The sequence below is a fragment of the Gorilla gorilla genome, chromosome 8 (assembly GCF_029281585.2).
Source record: "Gorilla gorilla gorilla isolate KB3781 chromosome 8, NHGRI_mGorGor1-v2.1_pri, whole genome shotgun sequence".
Classification (NCBI taxonomy): domain Eukaryota; kingdom Metazoa; phylum Chordata; class Mammalia; order Primates; family Hominidae; genus Gorilla; species Gorilla gorilla.
Genome location: NC_073232.2, coordinates 66,811,996 through 66,834,902, shown reverse-complemented (window position 1 = coordinate 66,834,902; position 22,907 = coordinate 66,811,996). Strand labels below are relative to the sequence as shown.

The 22,907-nt window shown below is 45.1% G+C and overlaps 1 protein-coding gene across 3 annotated transcripts in view; it reads right to left on the bottom strand.

The window, feature by feature from the left end:
- Nucleotides 1–22,907, bottom strand: part of VSTM4 (V-set and transmembrane domain containing 4) — a 102,042-nt gene that overhangs the window by 46,675 nt on the left and 32,460 nt on the right. For all 3 annotated transcript variants that reach the window (XR_008669263.2, XM_031015621.3, XM_063710083.1), the window contains exons 4-5: nt 15,868–15,975; nt 3,650–3,683 (exon numbers count right to left, since the gene is read on the bottom strand). Coding sequence is in view for 2 of the 3 variants with exons in the window: in XM_031015621.3 (XP_030871481.1) it covers nt 3,650–3,683; nt 15,868–15,975 (142 nt within the window). In the remaining variant the exon portion in view is untranslated. The remainder of the gene's footprint in view (nt 1–3,649; nt 3,684–15,867; nt 15,976–22,907) is intronic.

The window sequence follows — 22,907 nt, the reverse complement described above, 5'->3', positions numbered from 1 at the left end:
CATTACTCTAGCATTAGAATAAGTTTTGGACAGAAGAACTGTAAGTCCTCCGACTTTGTTATTTTTTAAAATGTACATATATAATCTAGAATCAGTGTGTCACTTTCAACAAAAAACTGTTTCCACATTTAGAGATTTTCCTGCAGTCGTTTTGTTATTAATTTCTAGTTTGATTTCACTGTGCTCAGAGAACACATTCTCTATTATTTCAATTATTTCAAATTTGTTGAGGCTTGTTTTTCAGCCCAGGATATGGTCTATTTTGATGAATGTCCCATGGAGCCTTGAAAAAGTAATTGTTTTTTTACTGCTGGTTAGAGTGTTTGATCTGTCTCAATTGGGCACCATTGGTTGATTGTGTTGTTTAGATCTTCAATAACCATGATAATTTTCTATCTACAGCAGGTCAATCAGTAGATGAGGGGGAGGAACTGAAGGATCTAACTAAAACTATAGATTTAGCTATTTCTTCTCTCTGTTCTTTCAGTTTTTGATGTTTAAATTTTGTGGTTCTGTTGTTTGACTTGTACTCATGTGGAAACTTGTCTTTCTGATGGATTGAGCCTTTATCATCTAATGTCCATCTTCGCCTCTAGTAAGGTTTTTTGCCCTGAAGTCCATCTTATCAGCTACAGTACATCCACAACTGATTTATTTTATTGTTTGTGTGTTATATCTTTTTCCATCCTTTTACTTTCAATCTACTTATGCCACTGTGTATAAAGTGAATTTCCTATAAAAAGCATACCAGTTGGGTCATTTTTCTAATCCACTCTGTGAGTCTCTGAAATTTGATTGATGTATTTAGACCATTTACATTTAAAATAAATAGTATTTCAGCAATTAAGGCTACCATATTATTGTTTGTTTTCTGGTTATTTCCTGTAATTCTCATTCCTCTGTTTCTTTGTGTTACTTGCATAAATTTTAAGATCTACCTATAGGAATTCTGAGTGTATTGTTTTTGCAAAGTTATTTTAGTGATTGCTTTGGTCATTACAATACACATATGTGACTTTACACGGTCTATTGGCACCAACATTCCATTGCTTTGACAGGACTTTTGACTTCTATTTAGGTCATTTTGCCTCACTCACTTTTAAACAGTGTTGTCTTGAGCATCAGACAATTCTATAATTTTTATTTAAATCCTCAAATGTGATTTTTAAAACTCACGACTATTCATGGAAAGAACACTCTACCATATGTACTTCTATTTCTGCTCTTTCCATTATTCCTTCTTCCTTCCTAAGGCGCCAACATTTTTTTCTGTTTCAAGATTATATTTTAGTCATTAAAGTAGGTCTGACAGTGACAACCTCTTTTAGCTTTCCTTCTTCTGAGAATGTCTTTATTTCCCTTTCATGCCTGGAGGACAGTTTTGCAGGATATAAAATTTGGGGTTGGCAGTTCTTTTATTTTGGTATTTTAAAATGTGCCATTTCCTTCTGCCCTTCATGGATTCAGAGCAGAAATGCACTGTCATTCAACTTTGTTTTCTGTTCAATTATCATGTGTTTTCAAGTGGATTTTATTGAGATTATTATGCCTGGCATTCACTCAGTTTCTTAAACCTATAGGGCTTTGTCTTTTGCCAAATTTGGGGAGTTTTCAGCCATTATTTCTTCTAATACTGTTTTAGATCTACTCTGTTTATCCTCTCCTTCTGGAACTCTGATGATAGAATGTTGGATCTTTTGTCCTGTAGGTCCTTGATGTCTGTTCATTTTTTGTTTGTTTTTAGTCTATTTTCTCTCTGTTGTTCAGATTAGATAAATTCTATTGCTCTGTCATCCACTTCACAAACTATCCACTGACATCTCCACTCTCCTATTGAGCCCAAACAGTGAGTTTTTCATTTCTGTTTTTGTACTTTTTAGTTCTATAATTTCCATATGTTTGTTTTTTTCTTTATTGGCTGAGATTTTTTTATTTTGTCAACTGTTTTAAGATAATTTGAATTGATGATTGAATCCTTTTTTTTTTTAATAAAAACTGCTTTAAGGCTGCAGGTGTTGCCTCATGCCTGCAATCCCAGCACTTTTGGAGGATGAGGTGGGTGGATCACCTGAGGTCACGAGTTTGAGACCAACCTAGACAACATGGTGAAACCCCGTCTCTACTAAACATGCAAAAAAATAGCTGGGCATGGTGGTGGGTGCCTGTAATCCCAGCTACTTGAGAGGCTGAGGCAGGAGAATCATTTGAATCTAGGAGGGTTGCAGTGAGCCAAGATCATGCTATTGCACTCCAGCCTGGGCAACAAGAGTGAAACTCCATCTCATAAAAAGAAAAAAACTGTTTCAAAATTTTTGTCAGATAATTTCAACACCTGATTCATCTCAGTGTTGATCTGATCTATTATCTCTTCTCATTCAAGTTGTGATTTTTGTGGTTTTTAAAATGATGGGTGGTTTTTTTATAGTAGCTTGTCAGAAGGTCCCAGGTCCTATATAAATCTCTTATTTTTGTAGGCAGTCACCCAGGTTTATCATGTAATCTTGGTCTGCTTCTATGGGCTATAGTTCCAATGGCATTTTCATTTTCAGAGCCTTTACAGTATTATTTTGGTCTGTTTGGTTTATATGGTGCCACTGGGCCCTGCTGGTGCTGCCAGAGGGGACAGAGAGAGTTTCCTCAGATTTGGAAGCTGGATGTTTTTCAGTAGCGGAGAGAAGCCTCACACCCATGGAGATGAAGAAGCTTCCTTGCTGGGCCACTTTTGTGTCTAGGTGCCTCTTGCTGGCTCTTCCCTGAAGCCTTGGTGTCACCTTGTTGAGGAACGGAGTCTTAGCCTAGAAGAAAAAGTGAGCTCTTCCTCTGGTGCTCATTGTGGGAGGAGCCCCTGATCCATCCTCTTTGCAGCTGATGCTGGGCTCACTTGAGGTTTTCAGGGGAACTCCCCTTTGACCCAGGGGAGGAATGAGCTTACCTGAATGTTTTCTGTTGCTAGATTGGAGTAGGAAAAAAGCAAGTCTGGGTGACCTTCTGCTGTTGGATGGGAAAACATAAGATGTCTAGCAGTTGTGTTACTCCTCCAGTCCTGGGATTCCAAACCAGTTTACCTTCTTTTCACCACCTTTCAAAGTCTTCATTTGGTTGTCTCTTATGTTATTTCCAAGGTTTAAAGCTTTACTCAGCAGGAAAGAGAAGGAAGAAATTGACCTATGCCATCTTGTCTGGATCAGAAGTCCCAAATTTTTAAACACTTTGAATTAGCAATATCTCTTATAACTATTATGTTATCTATAAAGTGTGCCTCACCAGCTAAAAGCAGGGCATACAGTAAGTCAGATTGGTGAAGAGAATTGGGGGTGTTTGTGGTCAAAATGTATCAAAGTGGTTCAGAGCAGGTGTAAGCCCCTTCCTAAACTGGGGAGCAGCTCTGCAGGACCATACACCAAGCCTCCTCCAGCAAGCCTGCTGGGACAGCAAAAGCTGCATGCTCTCTGGATCCCTGGGGGTGAAAACCAGACTGTAGACCTTGGAAACATGCAAATGCATGCAGGATACACATTTGCAGGCATATTTGTGGACAAATATGCAGACCTTTAGGTAAAACTACAAATTTAATCAATTTATTGGTAATATCAAAAGAAAGTTAAATGGCAAAGAGTTTCATCTGAAAAAAGGAAGAAAATATTCTTACCTGTTCTGAGGGCATTTCACCAAATAATGTCTCACTGTGAAAGGAAAAATAATAGAAGATGGTAAACCAATGCTACTTCAGATATATATGCTCCAGGAATTACAAGGAAATGCCGGGAGCCAGGTGTTGTTCAGGTATTGGTGCTATACCACCCAACTCTCAAGACTTGCATTCTTCTGTTTGGAAGAGCACAGCAGAGCCATCACATGGACACAACAGTGACTGGATATGTCCCAGCCAGGGATCTAGCCAGGCATTAAGCCATACACCCCAGACTTCCTGGGTATTCATTTTGGGCCAAGGCAGGTTAAGTTGGGATCCTGGAGTAATAGAGTCACCCAACCTCTAAGCTCTGCCTGAGTCATAAGAAAGCCCTCTTCAGGCCAGATGGAATAACCTGTCCATTTAGAAGCTCCTCATTGAAAAATGAGTTTGAATTCTCTGATTAATGCTCTTCCAGGACTAAAAAGAGGCCCTCGGGAAAACAGTCTTGGACCAAAACCTCCTTCTACAGGAAAACCAAATGATTCTGGCTGCAGAGGAAAAGTAAGAATACCTAGGCACATAATCCAGCAAGTGTCCACTCTGAGGTTCACAGCTGAATTTACTTCAAATAGAGGTAAAGCTGAAACAACCAGGGGGACCCTTGAATTGTGTGGTAGATTGTTACATCAGTGGACTCAGTGAATCACACCTCCTTGTATGTGTCCACACCCATGTGTACCCCCTCCCAAACTGACTCTGGGCTTGGCCATATGAACTTGCTTTGGTCAAGAGAACATTAGCCAATGTGTCACAAGCAGAGGTGTAAAAGACACCTGTGCTATGGGGTTTGCCCTCTCTTGTTGCAGGGAATTCTTCTGTCACCACATGAGGAAGCCTGGCTAGCCTACTGGAAGATGAGACTACATGGAGCAGACACCAGCTGTCCCAGCCAAGGCCCCGAACAACCAGGTCCCAGGTAATGCATCAAGAGACTGCAGCTGCATGAACGACTCCAGCTGAGACCAGCAGAAGAAATGGTCAGCTATGCCCAGCCCAAATTGGCAACCTGTGGAATTGAGAGCAAATAATAGCTGCTTTAAGCTGTTACATATGGGGTGATCTGTTACGCAGCTTCCAAAGTAAGATGAGAGAATCTCAGCTTCAAATGGAACTGTACAGGTTTATCTAGTTCAGCCTCCTATTAATACCTAAACTCTTTCTGTATTCCATTTACCGAGCATCTACTGTATACTAGATAATCTATAGATGCAACAATAATAACAACCATAGTTAGTATTTATCGAACATTTCATGTGTCCCTGGCACTATTCTAAGCTTATTAGATGGATCAGTGGTCTTCAGTCTAGGGTCTGGATACCCCTGGGTACTCTTTGGAAAAACAGTTTTAAGGAATCATCTTAACATCCTCACCTCCCATGGTGTTCTTTCCTAAGAATGTATTCTCTTAGAACATGCCTGAGGTCTGGCCATACTCATTTCCCTTCCCCGCTTTTAACATCACCCTTTTCTATTCATAAAATCAAAGCACACCATCCTGGAGACCTGTCCCAGATTGAAACGTAAATGGGGCATCAAACAAGAATTAATGTAAAATACTAATATCTGTGTCAATAAAGCAAATTATTAACTAGGCAACTAAATCTTTCGCAAGGGGGGGGATGTTTCTAATACTTTGCTTTCAACAAGGATTGAATAATGACCTAATCCAATTGTCATCTGGTAGAGTATTAAAAATCATTTTGGATGATAAATCATGATGTGACTTTTGAGATATACCTTGGAAGTAGTTCTAAAAATTGAGGAGTATAAGAAAATTTCATTCATTCATTCATACTCTCTTTATATTGAAGTATTTCAGAGCTAATATCTATTAACAAAATTGATGATAAATTTTATCCCTAAAAAATTCATACCAGGGTATATGAAGTAAAAATAAAAATCAATTTCAAGAAAAATGCATTCCTAATAAATTTTGCTTTTTATGGCTATTATGTATCTAAATTTATTATATGTTTATATCATCTTGATTAATCTTATGCTAATTTTCCAAAGTTTACTAATTGTGCAATACTAATAAGTCAATCTAAAAAATATTTTAACAGACATTTATGAAATGAGGAAATTAAAAAATTATTAATTTAAATTTGTACACACATATTATCTTACAGATAAGTGAAATAGGGTAATCAATAAAGAACCTTCAAAACAAAAGATGTATTACAGTAGGATGAAATTTTGTGGAGAAGTGTATTGAAGATAAAAATTCAAGGAGAAGAAGGAAGAATACAAAATTTCTAACAGTTAAAGCTTGTTTGGGTAGGTACTTTTTTTCTCATGATGGCTTTAAATAAATGAAGACAGTCATTAAATTCAAGACATTTAGATGTGAAAGAAAGATGGATCTAATCATTTCATTTTTAAGATGTCAAAGATGGAAATTACATCTTTCGCAACAATTTACATTTATGATGAAAAAGTTCAGACGTCAACAAAAAAATGATTGAGTGCATAGTTTTTGAAATTATTTTAGGAACTATGCAAGCAAAAAAGTTTGAAGACCACAACTTCGCATTCTAACTTAATCTTCACAGTAGCCTTGTCATTACTTTTATCTTACAGCAGAGGACACTGAAGCACACAGAGGTCAATAAACTTGCCCAGAGTCACTCAGGTGATGTTACGGGCCGAATTATGTCTCCTCCACTGAGCCTAACTGAAGCCTAATCCTCAGTACTTCAGAATGTGACTGTATTTGGAGACAGGGTCTTCAGAGAGGTAATTAAGTTAAAATGAGGCCATTAGGCTGGGCCCTTATCTAATCTGACTAGTGTCCTTAAAAGTGAAGGAGATTGCAACAAAGACAGGCACAGAGGGAAGACCATGTGAAGACACAGGGAGAGCAGAGGTCTCTAAAGCCCAGGAGAGAGGCTTCAGGGGAAATGAATCCCGCTGACACCTTGATCTCAAGACTTCTGGCCTTTAAAAGTGTGAGATAATAAATTTCTGTTGTTAAAGCCATGCAGTATGTGGTACTTTGCTGTGGCGGCCTCAGCAACCTAATACACCTGGGAAGTGCCAAAGTTGGGCAGCTTGGCTCCAGAGCCCTCTTGTAACTACAGTCATCACTCATATCTTTGGGGCATTGATTCCAGAACCTCCCAAGGATACCGAAATCTGAAGATGCTCAAGACCCTTATATAAAATGGAGTAGTATTTCCATATAACCTACGCACATCCTCCTGTATACTTTTAATCATCTCTAGATTATTTGTAATACATAATACAAGGTAAATGCTATGTAAACCATTGTTATGTTTTTTTCATCAGTATGATTTGTATTATTGTATTGTTATTTTTAATTGTTTTTTTAATCAAATATTTTTTATCCGAGTTTAGTTGAATCCTCAGTACAGAACCTGTGGATAGGGAGGACCAACTGTACTCTGCACCATTCTCAGAGACACTGGGCAGCTGGCATCAGGGGTCCTGCAGGTGGGGAAATAGAGTCTCACAGAAGAAATGGCCAGACCACTTTGCCACAGCTGGAGCCAAGCAGAGATGGCACTGGGACCCAAGAAAATCCCATGAGCTGACCGGTGTTTTGGTAAGTCCAGTGCTCGGGGTAGCAAGGTGAGCAGCCTGGAGATCAGGAATGCAGGGAACAGTAGAGCAGCTGCAGCGTTCCCCGGAGGCAGGGAGCTGACTAAGAAGGGCCAGGAGCCCGATGAGGCCAGACAGTGCCAGGGTACAGGAGACGCACCCCTGCCAGTGCTTGCTGAGGCACCGTTCTGAGGTCTCGGCAGCATGTATGTGGGGTTGATGGTCCCATTAAGAGGGACTGCCCACAGGACCAAAAGTGATTCTGGACATCAAAGATGAGGTTTACAGGCACCTGAGAAATAGACTTCACGGAGAGTCACCCTTAAATATGCATAGCATAATTAGGGCTATTAATACTTACCGAAGTGTGCCAACCCAGATTAGCCTCCCCAAGAAGCAGAAATCCTAAGAAAAAGATTCAAGTGTCAAGAGTTTATGTGGGAGGCGATCCTAGGAAACCCACTGGGAAGTGCGGGAGACCAAGAAGAGAATCAGCCAATAAAGGGTGCATAATGGAGCCAAAACACCCCGTGGGCTGTGGCCTGGCACCAGGCACTTGACCTAGAAGCAACCATCCTGCACAGAGGTGAACATTCAGGACGTGTTCTCAAATGGTGATTTTAGGATCCTTAGGACTTTGAAGACTCTGAAAGGAAGGCTTATTTTTGCAACCTCTCCTGATAAGAAAAAGCAGGCCCTGGGCCACTCCCTACCACCCCCACCCTTTCTTCTTCTTTTCAGCTGAGACCATGCTGCTCACATTCTCGCCCCATGGCAAACCCCCCAGATGGCATGTCCAGCCTGAAGTCTCTGTCTTCCCCATCTAGACCTGTCCCTATCACCACTGCCACCCCAAGCTGGGTGATTTGAGGTGGAGGCAGCCTTACTCCCATCTTATCAGGCCCCGTAGCAGTGTTGGGACCTCCAAGGCATGGTTGATATCTACCCACCTTACCCCTATGCCCTGGCCACGTCTTCTGACCTCCAGGCTTTTCATAGGCCCCGCAATAGGACCCATGGATGTTTCTGCTGTATCCATCAAGTGTCTGCACTTGAGGCAAGGACTGTGGCAACCCTGGCGTTGCAAGGGGTCACAGTACTTCATGCACAGTAAGCACCCAGGAGCATTTTCAGAGTGAAGGACCACAGTACTCTCCCCATCTCCTGCAGCCCAGCACAGGCTGGGAGCCCTGCAGCCTGAGAAAGCACCTCCCTCATTCAGGGCTCAATCCACAGCCCCTGCCTGCATTTCTCCAGTGGGAGAGAAAGGACCAGGGTGCACCCCTTACTACACACAGCCCTGTTTCCACCATGTCAGGCCCCAGAGCCCAGCCCCCTCCAGGAATCAGTCCTGCCTGGACAACCTTCCAGGCCTACAGTTATAAGGACAGGACCACCTCTATCACCAAGTGGGAAGCTGAGGAGAAGCAAATCCTCCACCTCCTGCCCCTTTGGCACAAAAAGCCACTTAGAGGCCACATTTCTTACATGCAAAGGACCAGCATGCACAGCTGTCTGTCCAGGGTCCCATAGTCCCACATGGCAGCCATGAGCCCCAGGTGGCTATCAAGTCCCAAAATGTGATGAATCCAAAATGAGATGTGCTGGAGTGTGAGATCACACCAGATGATAAAGCCACACCTTAGCATAAAAAAAAGAAATATCACATATCTCATTCATCATCTTTATTTGTTGATACTGTTGGAATGATATTCCAGATACAGTGGGTTAAGTAAAAATATTAAAATTAATTTTACCTGTTTCTTTTTACCTTTTTGAATGTGACTACTAAAAAAAAAATGGTCAGATCACCTGTATGGCTGACATATTTCTAGGGGGCAGCATGAAAAGGGCCTTCACTTGTCTGAGCAGCTGGGCTGCCAGTGGTGAAGGGGCACCCCAGGAAGGATGAGCCCTGCACATGAGAAGGTGCCCCTGCAGCTGCCCATGCCAGGAACGGCAGTCACTCAGCACAGTGAAAGTACCTCCCACAGCCCCAAGAGGTAAGAGGAACCTTCATTCCAATGTTAGAGAAGAGTCAGGAGTTCAGAAGACCCACTTTATAAATAAGGGAGCTTGAATCTAGGCTCCAAGTCCCGTGCTCCAGGGAGGCTAACCAACCCCCACAAAGGAAAGATGGGTGCTCAGGGGGCCTGACCAGAGAGCCAGCTGAGCCTCCCGGCACCCACTGAAGAACCAGAGAGATCTCGCTCCAGCTGTCCAGGTATTTGACTCCAGATGAATGAGTCCTTCCTCCTCTCAAAGGCCCCAGGCCATCCTCTGCTCCTCATCCACAGCCACCCCATTCTGTGCTTGGAGGCCTCCCCACCCGAGTCTGGCTGTGGATGGGATGCAACCTCCAGCTCCCTTTTCTTGCATCTCTGGAAGGAACAGCCACAGGCCCTTAGCTTCATCCTCATGGAGAAGCAGAGTGCCTGGGACAGGGGAGGCATGGCTGTTTAACAAGCCTTGGGAGGTTCTGTTTCCAGTTCTAGCACAATCTGTGCAAACCAAACAGTATCACAGCTCACACTGATGAGTACAGAGAAAGAAGCCAGGCCACTCCTCTTTCCTATCTAGTTCGAGTTTGTGCCTTAAAAACTGCACAGTTAAAAGCTCAGACACAGAAGGTTGGATTGTTGGAGCCACTCCAAGGCAGCAGGTCAGGACTAATTCGTGAACAAGCAAAAGCCTTTGGAAACAAGTATGATTGAGGAACCAGCAGAATAATTCCAGGCTGGGCCCTGGGCCACCAGGATTAGTGTTTTCCAGGGTGACTCAGTGCTGTCAAGGCCCTGGGATGAGGTGCCTGGCACTGTGGGCACAACAAAGAGCAAGGACGGAGACTTGAGGCTCAGGAGGGAAGGGGAAACATGTTTGTGCTTGGCAAGCAACATATGTGTGCAATCAGCTCCAGCTCACTGAATGTTGAGCGCCCTTAGAGGCAAAGCAGTGCCAGGCTTGGGGTGAGGGCAGAGAAGCAGCAAGGCTGAGAGTGAAGAGGGGCTGGCCTGTGGCCTCCTGGCTCCTGGGATGGGCTGTGTTTATCTCAAAGTCCCACTGGGGGTTGCATCCGGAGTGGGACCAGCTACTCTGATGTCCTCTTTCCAGGCAGATGTTGCTGCAGGTGCTGGAGAGCAGGTGCTGGGCTCAGCTCTCCTGTCCACATGTGTGTAAGCAGCCTGCATACCTTGATGCCCTCAGCTCCCACACATGGAGGAGGAGTTGGGTCTCCTGAATGTGGTCAGGATGAGGGAAGCCCAACAAACATACAACTGCATAGAGAGACTGGAAACCATGAACAGAACAAGGGCCTGTATCTTCCTCAAACCAAGCACTGTTCTCAGTAGTGTATAGATGTACTACTAATTTTAATCGAGGTGATGCAAAGTTTGTTATAGTGCAGTGCATTAAATGACAGAATATGTTATATTTGAAAGTTAAGAGTGTTGCAGGTTTTAGTGATGTCATTTCTGAGGATCAGTGGGATCTTTGGACACACATGGCTTGGTCTACAAATGCTTGATTGCTTCCAATGAGAGCCATGGCCACCTTCAGCTAATCCATAAAAGGAGGAGCATCTTGCGGTGCAGCCTGACATGGGGGGATGTGCCCTGTGCCTGCTGTAGCGCTGGTACCTGCCAGAGCCTAAGACTTTGGAATCACTCTCAGCCGCATGGCCCAAACCCCTTCTAAACCTGCTTGGATGCAAATAGGGCATGCTCCTCAGGAACCAGCTGGTTGCTGGGGTAACAGCTCAGCACCACCAATCCTCAGGTCCCACAGGTGGTCGCAATTATGCCCCAGCCACCAGGAATGATTGGGCAGTATCCCTTAATCCTCCTCAAACTTGCTCCTTGCTTGCTTGGCCTCCCTTTCTTCCCACTGGGCCTGGCAGTGAGAAGAGACAGCAATAAAGTCTCCTTTGAGTGGTGATTTAAAGATAACTACACATTCCTCATCACTCTTCCTCTTCCCTAAGTCTGGCCCGTCCTCGCAACTTGCTGTAATTGATAGAATGTGGGAGAGTGACACAGTGCCAGCGTCCAGTCTAGGCATGTCCTTGGAGCCTGGAGCAAGTTGGGGGGTATGGCTACCTTGCTGGTGACACCACAGGGAGAGAAATATCACCAGCCCTGCTGTCCTATTTGTCTCAGAGGCAGGCCCCAGGGCTGAGAGTGGCACTACCTTGGATCTCCAGTCCTGGTCAACTTCAGGTGGCTGAAGACACACAGATGACTCCAGGTGACACTGCCAGAAGAACCACCCAGTTGAGCCCAGCCCAGTGCAGAATCTTGAACAAATAAATGTTGTGTTAAGCCACTACTTCCTGGGTGATTTGTTACTCAGCAAGAGATACCTTGAACATTTTGGGATTACCAGTGTGTGTTGACAGGAAAGGCAACTATTCTTAGTTATACCTTCAAAGCCAGGAAAGAAGTCTTGACCACCTTAAAACAAGGCCATATTTATCATATCCTTTCTGTCCTATCACATCATTTTTGTTATTAAATTTCATAGAGAAAAAAAGTTAGGAAGAGTCCAGGCCTCATGGATCTACAGATGCATGCAGATCTACCAGCAAATCTACCTGCCAATCTGCTTCTGGAACACCACCTGAGCCTGAGCAACCTTCTTGGGCACCATCTAGGGGAGGGAACACCCTCAAAACCCCTTGCAGTGGTGCCAGGGCTCTGGGAGGACGGCTTCTGCTATGGCCCTGCAGTGGAAGGCACAGGGCTTAGATTCAGAAGAAGTGGGGTATGGGTCCTGAGCAATATCTGGGCAATTTGCCACTGCTCTGCATATCCCCGCCTTCTCAGCTAGGACACAGGGGCTTGATGTGACCACTTACACCCCAGACAGAGCATGGCAGAAGCAGAATCACTCACAGACAGTGTCCCATTTGCACCATGACTCCCTTGCTGAGCCTGTCTCAGGGGGTCCCAGAGGCCTTGTTTCCTCCAATTCAATGGACCTGGGAATAATCAGCTCAAAGCCCACGGTTTCCAGGGGGAACAATCCTGCCCTTCCCCCAACCACAGGACAACTTGGAACGCTCAGGGGTTGTTCTGATTATAGCACTGATTGGGGACAATCCTTGACCATTGACTGGCCATGGCAGGGAAGCTTGACATCTGTGATATATAGGAAAGTCCACAAATGAAGATTTCTCCCATAGACTTTGAGTAACCCTCTTGACATTCATGCAGAAAAGAGGAAACCTGTTCATGAGAGCCTGGAAGCTAAGTCCAATTTATGTGGAAACACAAGGTGTGTATTTTCTCCATGCTAATGCACAATGAATGTTTAAAGGGTGTGCAAATTGGCTGAAGAGTGTTTTTTTTTCATTAAAAACCCTATCAACAGTTGGGATGTTAGGAATCCCATCACCATGGGCAGTGCCTCTCCTGGATATTACAGCCCATCTGTGTCTGTCTATGCTGATCCTTGTCCCCTGCATGTTGAGTCTTCACATATACAAACAGGTGCTTATCTAGCGTTTATTTCAAGCGTCAAATATAAAGGATTATTATCTTTTCTGAAATTCACACTGATTCAAAGAAGAGGTGTAATACTAGAATTTGTCTCAGTATGCTATAAATTACTTTCCTCTGATTTTTCCTTTAATTATAAAGCATTAAGTTGATTTGAGGGGGTACAGATAGTATAGCTCATCTATGAATTTCATTTTAAAATAGTAGAGATCATTCCAAAATACTTGTTGTAAAAGCAGGATGCTTGATGGGATAGAGGTAAGAAGAACAGCTCTAAGGCCTTGCTACTCCAAGCATGGCCTCACACCAGCAGCAGAGCTGGCTGGAAATGCAGGATTGCAGGCCTGCCCCAGACATCCTGAATCAGAATCTGCATTTGAGCAGGTTCCCAGGTGAACGGCCTGTTCCTGAAGTTTTGGGGAGGGCTGTTCTAAGACTCCTGGGCCCAGCTGAAGGAGACTACCTAGGCCCATCATGCACGGTCCTCCATCCTTGGCCCCACAGTGAGTTGAAAGATGCCTGGCTCCTGGAGGTGCATGGGGCAAGACCTGCCCTGCCAATGGGAGTTGCACTCAACCAAAACCAAACTACTAGGAGATGCAGGTACTGGCTAGAGCTGTCTTGGAAGAGCCTCAGCAACAACTGCCATGGAGGGCTAAAGAAAAATTCCCTTGGCAAGGTCAGCCCCCGATAGCCAAGGTTTTCTTGAATAGAAACATGACAGGCTTGGGAACCCAGCTTGGAAACTGCCTATGTTGCTTCCACACTCCAGCAGTTGAGAGGCTGGGGCTCAACTTCACCCTATCGCTCCCTGGTTTCAGGGCCTTCTCAAGCTCCTCAGCTGTGCTGTCAGGTAAGAGCATTGTCGCTCTCATCCAGGGTCACGTAAGTACATGGAGGGGCCATATGAGGTGCCTGGCCCACAGCGGGTGCTCAGACAACGCTCTGGACAGCTGGGGTTTTGGGAGGGCTTTCAGGCACTGTGCACAGGTGCACATGGGACCGTCTGAGGCCCACTCCAGTGGGGATGAGGCAGCTGGGATCCCCATTCTCTGAAGCCTCTCTGTGAGGCCTGGAGGAGGATGCCAGGTGCTCCCACATGTCCCAGTCTGCCCTTCTTGGCCCTGCTTTGTTTCCCTGATCCTGTCTAGGGCCTAGCAGGGCCTGCAGCCCGTGCAGACTCTCGATCATGCCCCTGAACCCAGGCAAAAGTGCCTTCAGAGCATACCCAGCTTGGAAACTGCCTATGTGGCTTCCACACTCCAACAGTTGGGTGTAAGGCAGGTGGGAAATAAACCCATTTGTCCACCATGTGCTGAGCATCTGTCCTGAGCCACATTCCAAGGAGAATGAATTGAATGTGTGGTCCCTGCCTCTCACACTGTCCTCTTGAAGGAAGGCCCATGCCAAGGCACAAGTGCAACGTGCCACAAGCTCACAAGAGTATTCAGGGGTTGAGAAAAGGAAAAAGCTGCATTGCCACTGATGAGGGAGGTGGGTGTTGCAGGGGAAGGCCCTGGAGCTGGCTTTGAAGGACAGCATAGAGACACAAGCAGAGGCTGGTGGGAGAGCACAGGCTCCAGAGGAAAGACACCCATGCTACAGCCTCCGCCCCATTGCCGATTGCAGAGCATGCTGGAGTTCTCCACTGCCCTCTGGATCCCCGTCCACCTTTGTCCACCCTGCTCAGCCCTGGAGGCACCTTCCTGTTCCTGACCCCCTGGCTTCTGGTGGGTGGCACCAAGGGCAATAGCAGCAGGAGATCCAAAGTGGGGAGGGGAGAGGGCCTGAGGAGTGTACCATCCTGGCTCCCTCCCAGCTGCCTCCTGGTTTGTCAGGAGCTGAGTCCCTCTCTGCAGACCCCTGATGGTGACACCTCTCCCAAAGCTGCAGCTAACGCATGATGCATTCCAGGAACCTCCCCTCTCCTTGTCCCTTAAGGTCTAGGATGGAAAGAGCATCCCACGCGTACTTGTCATTGGATGTGTCACCTCCCTCATTGTCCCTTAGGCTTGCCCACACCCCTGCATTAATGCTGCACAGAGTCACAGTTGGAGTGGCCCCTCAAACTGTGACCACTGAATCTAATATTTCCAAGCTCTATGACCTTAAGCTAATAGTGACAATTATTGTGTATAATTAGAGCCATATGTCAACATAAAAGCAGGACATTCACTGGAGCCTGTGTTACAGGTTTTAGCATCTTTCTTTTGGTAACTTAGTCCTCACCATGGGCCTGAGACTGGTGCACTCCTGCCTCCTCCATGTCGCAGATGAGGAAAGCAGGCACAGAAGGAGGTTGTCAGCCTGTAAGTAAGGGAGCCACTGGAACCGGAGTCGGTCCATTTCCAGAGCTCGGCTCTTACCCTGGTCATCTCTGGGAGCCACAGTGTCCCCAAGCTGTTTTGGAGATTCTGAAGCAGGATGCAGGGAGAGGCTCTCAAAGGAGACCTCCAACAGGAGCTGCTGGGCAAGTGAAATTGGGGCTCGGGGAGCAGCAGGGACTCTCGAGAAATCAGGCAGTGTTCATAGAGATATGAGAGTCATGAGAACTACACTTTCCTGAGAGGAAGGCAGGAAGGGGCTGAAGGCAGAGTGCAGGGAAACACGGACACCAAAGTGAAAGGAGACGGAAGGGAACTCTCAGACTGGTCAGGGAAAGAACTGGGGAGACTTCCCAAGTGCCACCTGCCTGCCAGTGAATGCTCATAAGAACATTCCACTGAGGGAAGAGGGTGTCAATCCCCTTTCATAAATGAGGAAACCCATGTTCAGAATGGCTCAGGAACTTGCCCAAAACCTCAGCCTCAAACCGCAGAGTCAAAATCCAACCCTAGGCTCATCTGACGCCACAGACTCTTCAGGGAGACTGACAGCAGGAAGGGGCCTCAGAAACCGAGAAAGGGGAAATTCAGTGATGTCAATGATGGCCACAGTGTATTTTAGCAGAGTCCAAGGGAAACGCAGCTTGCTCACTTTGCCCACAGTCACAGGTAAATAATCCCTGACTCACAATGCACTTTTCCACCAAGGTGGTACTTTGTCTAGCATCTTCCGCCCGTCTGTGGTCGGGGTGTGCTCCCATCCCAGACATGACCTTATCTGTTTTCTTACCTCTGGATTTCCGCTTGTTAAACACAGACTGCCAGACGATGACCAGCATGAAGAGCAGAATGCTGAGGATCCCCACGCAGCACACGAGGACAGCATACACATAGAGATCTGAAAGGCAAGGACAGACACGTGAGTCAGCCTTCCGGGGGCCGCAGCAGGAGAAGTGCGCTGGCAAGAGAACAATCAGAATTGGAATATTTGAAATCCCAATGCTACAGTCAACAAAGCAGTGTGGTATTGGTGCAAGGACAGACACAGATCAATGAAACAGAACAGAGAGCCCAGAAATAGACCCACAGAGGCATGCTCAGTTGATTTTTGACAAAAGTGCAAAAGTAATTCAATGGCAGAAGGACAGTTTCTTCAATCAATGGTGCTGGGTCAATGGGACTTCCACTGGCAGAAAATAAAACTAAAATAAACCTCACCTTTTATTCAAAAATTAACTCAAAATGAACCACAAACCTAAATGTAAAATGTAAGCTAGAACACTTTAGAAAAAACCCACAAGAAAAATCTTTGGGATCTAAGAATAGACGGAGTTCTTAGACTTGACACAAGAGGCACCGTCTATATTAGTAAAACTTGACATACTATACTTGACTTTACCAAAATTAAAAACTGATGTTCTGCAAACAAACATATGAAGAGGATAAAAAGTCAAACAGACTGGGAGAAAATATTTGTAAACCACATATCCAACAAAGGACTACTATCCAGACTCTAAAGAACTCTAAAAACTCAACAGCAAAAAACACACAATCCTGTTGGAGAAATGAAAAAAAAAAAAATACAGACATTTCACTAAAGAGAATGTACAGGTGGCAAACAATCCCATGAGAAAATGTTTGACTTCTATCGCTGTTAGAGAAATGCAAAATGCAACTACAGTAAAATATCCCTCATGCCTTTCAGGGTGGCTAAAATAAAAAATAGTGACATCCCCAAATGATGGCAAGGATACAGATAAACTGGGTCACTCAGACGTGGCTGGTGGGAATGTAAAGAGGCTCAGCCACTCTAGAATAGAGCTTGACAGTTTCTCAAAGGAGACACCTGTAACAACCATTCAGCCCAGAAATTGCATTCCTTGCATTTTTCCCAGAAAAATGACAGCTTAAGTTCACATGGAAAACTGTACGTGTATGTTGGGTAGCCAAAAACTGGAAACAGACCGGATATCCTTCAGCAAGTGAATAGTTAAACAAAGTGTGGTACATCCACACCACAGCATCCTCAGAAATAAAAAGAACAAACTATCGACACACACACCAACCTGGATGAATCTCCAGAGAAGTACGCTGAGTGAAAAAAAAAAAAATCCCAAAAGGTTACATTCTTGATATGACATTCTTCATCAATGTAACATTCTTGATATGACAAAATTATAGAAATAGAGAACAGATGAGTGGTTGCCAGAAGTTAAGAAGGGGGTGGTGGTGAGAAGAAAATGGGTTTGGCTACAAGGGCCACTTATAATGACAGAAATATTCTGTATCTTGACTGTATGGATGTTAATATCCCTTTTGTGATATTGTTTTATGGTTTTGCAAAATGCTATCATTGGGAGACATTAGATAAAGGACACAAACTGGTACAAGGGATCTCTGTGTATGATTTTTTAGAAATTGATTTTTTCTTTCTTGCCCTGTGGCCCAGGCTGGAGTGCAGTGGCATAATCTTGTCTCACTGCAACCTTCTCCTCCCAGGTTCAAGCATTTCTCCAACCTCAGCCTCCTGAGTAGCTGGGGCTACAGGTCCATGCCGCCACACCCAGCTAATTTTTGTATTTTTGGTAGAGACAGGGTTTCACCATGTTGGCCAGGTTGGTCTTGAACTCCTGACCTCAGGTGATCCCCCCACCTCCACCTCCCAAAGTGCTGGGATTACAGGCGTGAGCCACCGTGCCTGGCCAGAAATGGATGTTAATCTACAATAATTTCAAAATAAAAAGTTGTCTAAGTTGAACAGTTAAACCATGTTCACGTACATACATCTCTTTTAGAGATAAGGTCTCACTCCGTCACCCAGGCTGGAGTGCAGTGATAAAATCACAGCTCACTGCAGCCTTGAACTCCTGGGCTCAGGAGACCTTTCCGCCTCAGCCTCCTGAGTAGCTAAAATTACAGGCATGAGACTCAGTGCCCAGCTACATATACTTACATTTCTTAAACTCGAATAATCAACGTTATCATTACTCTGATCAATACAATGCCAAGCTGCTCAGAAAGTGAAAAGGGAAGCCAAAAGCATTATTCTAACCATCTTTGAAGAAAAATGCCACAGGCATTTATTTGAACTTAGCAAAAATGTTTCTCTGTTGACTTAAATTTCTACAACCAACAGACATTTACTATCAGCCATGGTCAGTACTTTCCTGAGTCCAAGAAAGATAAAAATGCACACACAAAGGCTTTCTCTTCAAGAAATAGAGGACCACTTAGTAAGTGTAACAATAAGAACGTGTGTCCAATACCAGGAACACTCAGAGGCACCCAGCCCAGCCTGGGGAGGCTGAGAGAAGCTTCCAAGAGGACTAGAGTTCTGCACCGAGTTGTATTTAAAATAACAAAAAATACAAAAATGTATAGAAAAAAAGCCATCGGCCATCCTGTCACCCTGAGATAACTACTATTAATAAATATTTGGTATACTTTATGATGAATATGCATATATTTTTAAATTGAGATCATATACTTTCACATCTTTTTTTCAATTTCTTTCATTTTCTCAATAAATTCTTTTCAAAAATGATTCAGAATCATTTTGAAAAATATGACAAAAGTTTGTCATATTAATATATCAGCAATGATTTAACAATCTCTTACTATTGGCTACTCAAAGTGTTTCTACCTGTTCCCCATCATAAATAATTCTGTGGTGAGCATTCATGAACTTAAACCTTAGTACAACTCTCACAATATGTTCTCAAGATTAAGTTCCTAGAAGTGGAATAGCTGAGTCAACAGAAAAGAACATTTGTAAAGCCCTTGGGGCGTGGAGAAGCAGTTAGTTAAGTGCTTAAGCCGAAAAAGCAAGCCTACTGGGAGTAGCAGGTGGCTGGCTCCCAGGGAGAGCCTGGAGAAGCAGGTCAGGCTTATGGTTAATGAGAAGAAAGGGGGCATGAAATGGAATCAGACATTCAGGTTCCTTTTCACTCTCCCCTCCCTGGCCTGGGCCCCAGGGAAGCCCAGCAGAACCTCTGCCCCTGGAGTCCATGAGATCTTCCTGTGTTCTTAAGGCAGTCAGCATTTTTGCCTAAGCTAGTTTGAATAGATTTCTGCTCTTGGCAATTTAGATGTCTGGACTGAAAATAAAATAAGTAGAAAGTGCCTTAGGGCAAGGTAGCAGGTGAAGGGTGCATCTGCACTAACATTTAAGGAGAGAGGGGCAGGTGTGTGGAAGGGAGTCTCCTACAAAGGATCAGAGCTAGTCATGGATGCAGAGGAGGGCTGGGGCGAAAGTTCTGGAAGCCCAGAAGAAAGCACTGTAAGAAGGATGCCTTAATAGCATCAACTGCTGGAAAACATCCACTCGGTTTTGCTCCTAGGAAGCTACTGGGAAAGTCTTGGAGGAAAGCCCTGTCAGTAGGCTGGTGGGGGCAGAGTCAGGTTAGAGAGGTCCAGAAGCTGATGGGATGTGAGGAGCTCGAGAAAGTTCTCACATATCTAAAAATCAAAACTGCCTTTCTAGTAAATGCCTGTGTCTCTGATGTGTGGGCTCTGTAGATTAACAGGGTGGAGAACTCTGTGAGGGGTCAGAGTTAGGAGAGAGGCTGCAGCATCCATTTAAACAGTGTGAAACTCAGCAACAGGACTCTTGGATTCTGGACAAGATACTTCATGACGAACTCAGGGACAGAGCAAAGTTCACAGACCAGGATTTGTGGCAGGATCCCAAGGCACAGGATGGCCACAACCCAGCAAACCCACGGCCAGTCCTGCCTTTTCACATTGGTCAGCAAACTACTCCAGAACAGGATGGCAGAGCCCTTGCTGGCAGGAGAAGATGGTGAACAACACAGTCAGGCTGCCAGGCCGACAGAACCTCAGGCAGGTGAACACAGCACCTGCCTGGAAGGGACTATGCAAATGTAGTCCCCAGACCAAAAGGCAGAGAAACTTGCCTTTAGTCTTATTCATGGAGTGGAGAGAAAAATTGTCTTACAAAAGCTTCCATGCCCATGGAGCACAGCAGCTGATCCACAAGCTCACCTCTTCATCTGAGCTCTTTCCTTCACTTCAGAACAGCAGGAACCCAGGAGGGACAAGGTTGCAGGTAAGAACCGCAGTAGGCATCTCTCCCCAAGTGTCCCTAGCAGCATGCTGCAGACATTTGGGGCACACTCTGCCCAGGCAGGAGGTGAGGGGCTTCAAAAGGCCCAAGCTACAGTTTCAGATCACAGCTTCCTCAACATGGCTCAAAGGGGGCTCCCCACAGGCAGCCAGGGCTACAGAATCAGAAAACATCTGGCGACTCCGGAAGGCTCAGCTGGCCGCCAAACACACAGGCCTCCAGTTATGGACACCAGCCAGCGGGCACCTCCTGCCTGCGTGTGGCTCCCCACACACACAGGACCGGTCATGGCCACTCTCTGTTTTGTTCTTGAAGCTACAGATCTGTAAAAAGTGCTGCCTTGCAGGAGAAGAAAAGCTCAGAAAGACCACCTGAGTTCCCCTTGATTGAGCAGCAACCAGTATGCCTATGTTCCGAATTTTTTTTCCTTTTGTTACAAGCATTCCTTTTGTTGCATAAAGACAACCACCCTGCTGTGTCCACTCAAAACATGAAAACCCCCCTCCCTGGGTGTTCTCTGCAAACAACAGTTAAACTCTGAGCCATTGAAGCCAGGGTCACAAATTCCTACGACTGCAGAGTCACCTTCCTGTCATGTCAGCTAATGCAAAGCCCTGCAGCACTCAGTTCCAGGGCACTGCTCTCAGGCTGGAATGCCCGCCCAGTGGTGCCAGATCTTCCAATTCATCCTTTACCTTTTTATGTAAAAATCTCTCTATAAAATGTTGGCTCAAAAGTTTTAAAACTCAGACTAGGCCAAATAATGCTTGTTGAAAGGTTGAAGCCAGACGTTTCAACAAAGGCTTGAGTTTAACAAAATATCTGCAATTAATCAAATCTGGAGTTCACTTTTAAAATACCACATATGGTCAGGCATGGTGGCTCATGCCTGTAATCCCAGCACTTTGGGAGGCCGAGGCAGGCCAATCACCTGAGGTCGGGAGTTCGAAACCAGCCTGGTCAACATGGTGAGACAAATTAGTACAAATTTTTGTACTAAAAATACAAAAATTAGCCAGGTGTGGTGGCACACGCCTGTAATCCCAGCTACTTGGGAGGCTGAGGCAGGAGAACTGCTTGAACCCAGGAGGCGGAGGTTGCAATGAGCCAAAATCACACCATTGCACTCCATCCTGGGCAACAAGAGCAAAACTCCATCAAAAAACAAAAGGAAAAGGAAAAAAAAAAACATAGCTGCACACCCACAATAATTCTAAAAATCATGTTATATTCCCTTTCTCTTAAATCATTTACAGTTTTGTCTTTTGCCATTGAACTTCCAAAGGCATCACTGCCATTTTTAGACTCAACTGCAAGCTGCCATGTAGAAAACGCCCAGGCCTCCCTGAAGCAGATGGCAGGGTTGGCAGGCTGGAGCAGCTGCCCATGCACAGACAGGCCAAGACTGGGGTGCATAATGTCAGCGTGCCAGCTCCCGCCCTCCCAAACAGCCCCACCAAGCCAGGGCCAGGCAGATGGCACCTGTTGCCCAGCAACCCTGATCCCAGCAGGGGTATATTCAGTGCTCCTTTGAAAAAGAGTGACCCCAGTGCCCCTCAGCAGAGTCCAGGAACCCCGCTCTCCCCTGCTTTCTGAATCAAGAAAGTAAGCTTCAGTCTTGTACATTTCCAGGGCAAATGGAAAAAGTCAGGAGATAGCAGTTTGAGACATAAGGCTGTGTACTTCTATTTTTTAATCCAGCCTGTAATACCATCTTGCTCAGGGTGAAATACCTGAGTGATAGCCCCAAAGGATTTTAACTCACTCCAGCATCTCACAAAGAGGCCTGACAATCAATGCCTCTTTTGTGCAGTGGGCTCACAGCCAGGACGAACTAAGCCCCAGGAGGATGGATATCCATCCACAACCCCTACTGTAGCTTTCTCATCCAGGAACAAAAGGGCAAAAGGCCTGGGATCGTGCGCCAGGGAGTTTCAACTGTACCTCTAACCTCGCCAAAGCTACGGCTGGGTTAAAAAAGCAAAGCACGGAGACGCTGCTGCTGCCGAAATCATAGGAAAAGATTGGTCTGTAAACAGCTGCTCTGAGGCAGGCACTACACATAGCGAGAATGCCAGTTCTGCTTTTGGATGAGGCCTGATTCTCTCTGTTGAGAAGAGAGCACATACTGGGCTACAGATTTCATGTAGAGAGTTAGGTCGGGAGTAACCCTGACATTCTATAGCTGCACATGAATTATGAGATACTGTTAATTGCACAAAGGGTTTCAGAAATGCTGATTATGCTGTGGGGTATGTTGGGTCTAAACGCCACAATCTTTCCAAATATATGGTCTTGTTTTTGCACCATGGTATTTTCAAAGTATGGTCCTCAGACCACTTGCATAGGAATCACCTGTGGCCCTGAAAGTTCTTTGATCCCTTCCCAATGTTATAACCAGAACCTCAGGGGCTGGAGCCTGAAGTCTCCCTGGAAGATTCTGATGCATCTGATGATACATAAGGCTCCAGCTGTCACATCCCTAGTGATCTACCCTTGCCACAGCCAGGCCCTCTCCACATCCCAACCCATCACAGTGCCTGGTCACAGGGCAGCTCCAGAGACATGGGGCAAACATCAATGGGGTTGCCTCAATTTTACTAAATAGTAATGAGAAAGGTAAACCTTGCCCTTACTACTGGTTCACTCTATGAGAAGTAAAGTCATTTTCATTTCTTTGCCAATGCCAATGAGTAGGCATTCTCTTAATGAGAGGCTGAGTGGGAGAAATGGGGATTATTTTA